This window comes from Gavialis gangeticus, unplaced genomic scaffold (genome assembly GCF_001723915.1).
Source record: "Gavialis gangeticus isolate Ggan-Ray unplaced genomic scaffold, GavGan_comp1, whole genome shotgun sequence".
NCBI classification, from domain to species: Eukaryota; Metazoa; Chordata; order Crocodylia; family Gavialidae; genus Gavialis; species Gavialis gangeticus.
Genome location: NW_017728997.1, coordinates 19,294,171 through 19,296,412, shown reverse-complemented (window position 1 = coordinate 19,296,412; position 2,242 = coordinate 19,294,171). Strand labels below are relative to the sequence as shown.

General features: G+C 68.4%; 1 protein-coding gene across 1 annotated transcript in view; it reads right to left on the bottom strand.

Annotated features, from left to right (window-relative positions):
- Nucleotides 1-2,236, bottom strand: part of CAMK1 (calcium/calmodulin dependent protein kinase I) — a gene marked incomplete at its 5' end in the record, with an annotated part of 20,642 nt that extends 18,406 nt beyond the window's left edge. Inside the window, 8 exons of the mRNA XM_019504889.1 lie at nucleotides 111-198; nucleotides 293-371; nucleotides 517-629; nucleotides 715-790; nucleotides 930-1,056; nucleotides 1,454-1,592; nucleotides 1,698-1,772; nucleotides 2,100-2,236. Of these exons, the coding sequence (XP_019360434.1) occupies nucleotides 111-198; nucleotides 293-371; nucleotides 517-629; nucleotides 715-790; nucleotides 930-1,056; nucleotides 1,454-1,592; nucleotides 1,698-1,772; nucleotides 2,100-2,236 (834 nt within the window). The remainder of the gene's footprint in view (nucleotides 1-110; nucleotides 199-292; nucleotides 372-516; nucleotides 630-714; nucleotides 791-929; nucleotides 1,057-1,453; nucleotides 1,593-1,697; nucleotides 1,773-2,099) is intronic.
- Between the last annotated feature and the right edge of the window lie 6 nt (nucleotides 2,237-2,242).

The window sequence follows — 2,242 nt, the reverse complement described above, 5'->3', positions numbered from 1 at the left end:
CCCCCCCCCAACCCAGAAGGGCCCCTGAGCCCCCAGGAGGGGGCAGGATAGCCCCCAGACACCCCACCCAGGGCAGGACCACAGCACCGTGCGGCCAGGCCGCCCCTCACCTTCCACCTGCTCTTGGCGAAGTTCTTCTTGATCTGCTCGCTGACGGACTGGTGGATGTTCTTGTCCAGCGCCGTGTCCCCGGCGATCCTGGGGGCAGGCGGGGTCGGGAGCGGGTCAGTGCGGTCCTGAGGGCTGCCCCAGTGCAGGGAGCCAGGGAACCCGGAGGCAGCGTCCCCCTTACCAGGGGTGCTGCAGGGCCTGCTCGCAGGTGAAGCGCTTGCCCGGGTCCTTTTCCATCAGGTGCTTGATGAAGTCCTTGGCTGTGGGGCAGCAAGCACGGACAGTCGGGCAGTCCTGGGGCCGCAGGGGTCGGGGCACCCAGCCAGGCTTTAGCCCCCACGCCTCGACCCCTCCCTGAGCCCCCTCCAGCCCTGGTGCTGCCAAGATGGGCCCGGCCGTGCTCACCCGAGTCGGAGATGTCGTCCCAGTAGGGCGAGTCGAACTCGTACTCGGCCCGCAGGATCTGCTCGAAGAGCTTGGCATCGTTCTCGTCGTAGAAGGGGGGGTAGCCGCACAGCCTGCGGGGACAGAGACAGTGGGCACGGGCCGAGGGCAGGGCAGAGGGCAGGGGCTGCAGCCAGGCCCCGGCCCTGCGGTACGTACAGGATGTAGGCGATGACGCCGATGGACCAGCAATCCACCGCCTTGCTGTAGGGCTTCTGCGCCAGCACCTCCGGGGCTGCAGGGAGCAGGGCCATCAGCAGGGGCAGACGCGACCCGCACCCCTCCCTGGCCCCCCCAGCCTGGCAGAAAGCCCGGTGTCTCCCCAGGCCCCCAGCTGCTCGGAGGGGGCAAGGGCCCTGTCCAGGGGCACTCACCCACGTAGCCGGGCGTGCCGCACGCCGTAGACATGACGCTGCCGGAGCCCTCGATCTTGGACAGCCCGAAGTCACTGATCATGATCTTGGAGTCCTCGTCCAGGCTGTAATAGAGCAGGTTTTCGGGCTGCACAGGAGGGAAGGGGGGTCAGAGCGGGCACCCAGGGATCTGGCCCCCATGGGTGCAGCCGGCCTGGGCAGCCCTGCTCAGTGTCACCCTGGGCCTCACACATGCGTGCAATCCCGAACCGGCACCCCCACACGCCTGCACATGCAGCCAGGCACGACCCCGGCCCCCTCACGCACCTGGACCCATGCACACCCAGGCATGCCATGCACAGCCCCTGGCCCCAGCACAGCTGCCCCATCTGCCACAACTGGCCTTTCACCTGCACGTTCCCCGCCTCGCTCGGCAGCTGCCTCCGCCAGGGAGGCCAGGCCCTGCTGCTCAGGCTGTGCTGGGCAATGGGGTGGGGACAGGACAGGGAGCCGGGGAAGAGCCCCTGAGGGCAGCGCCAGCTCACCTTGAGGTCACGGTGCACGATGCCCATGTCATGCAGGTACTTGACGGCGTCCAGGATCTGCCGGATGAGCTGGCTGGCATCACGCTCCGTGTAGAAGCCCTTCTCCACTATGCGGTCAAACAGCTCCCCGCCCGACACCCTGTGCAGGGCAGAGAGGTCAGCTGGGGGCAGGGCACCGCGGCCTGCCCCTGTGGCAGGGCCCGCACCTGGACCGGGCATCCTACCCCGCAGTGCCGGGACTCACAGCTGCATGATGAGGTAGAGGTGGCTGCTGCTCTCATAGATGTCATCCAGAGCAACGATGTTGGGGTGCTGGATCCTGCGGGGCAGACGCGAGGTGAAGGGCCCCGCTGCTGTCCCTACCCCGTGCCCCTGGCCCAGCAGCTGCACACTGAGCCCGGGGCTGGGCTTAGGGGAAACCAGCACCCCCTGGGATGGGCCATGCGGGGGAGGTCTGCTAGCATCGGGCAGAGCATGGGGCTGGGCTCCGGCAGCACGGCACCAGGATGCTGCGGCCCCTGCTGCATCCAGCACCTGGGAGAGGGCAGGTGGGGTGAGGTGCACTAGCCCTGGCATCCTGCAGCCCCCGGGCCATGTGCAGGGGGGCCATGAGGGCCCAGGGCAGGCTGGGGCAGGCAGTGCCTACTTGTGCAGGACGTCGATCTCGTTCTCGATGCTGGTCTCCTTGCCCTCCAGCGCCTTCTTGGTGATGCACTTGATGGCCACCAGCTTGCGGGTCGTCCGCTCCTCCGCCAGCACCACCTCCGAGAAGGCACCCCTGGAGGGGGG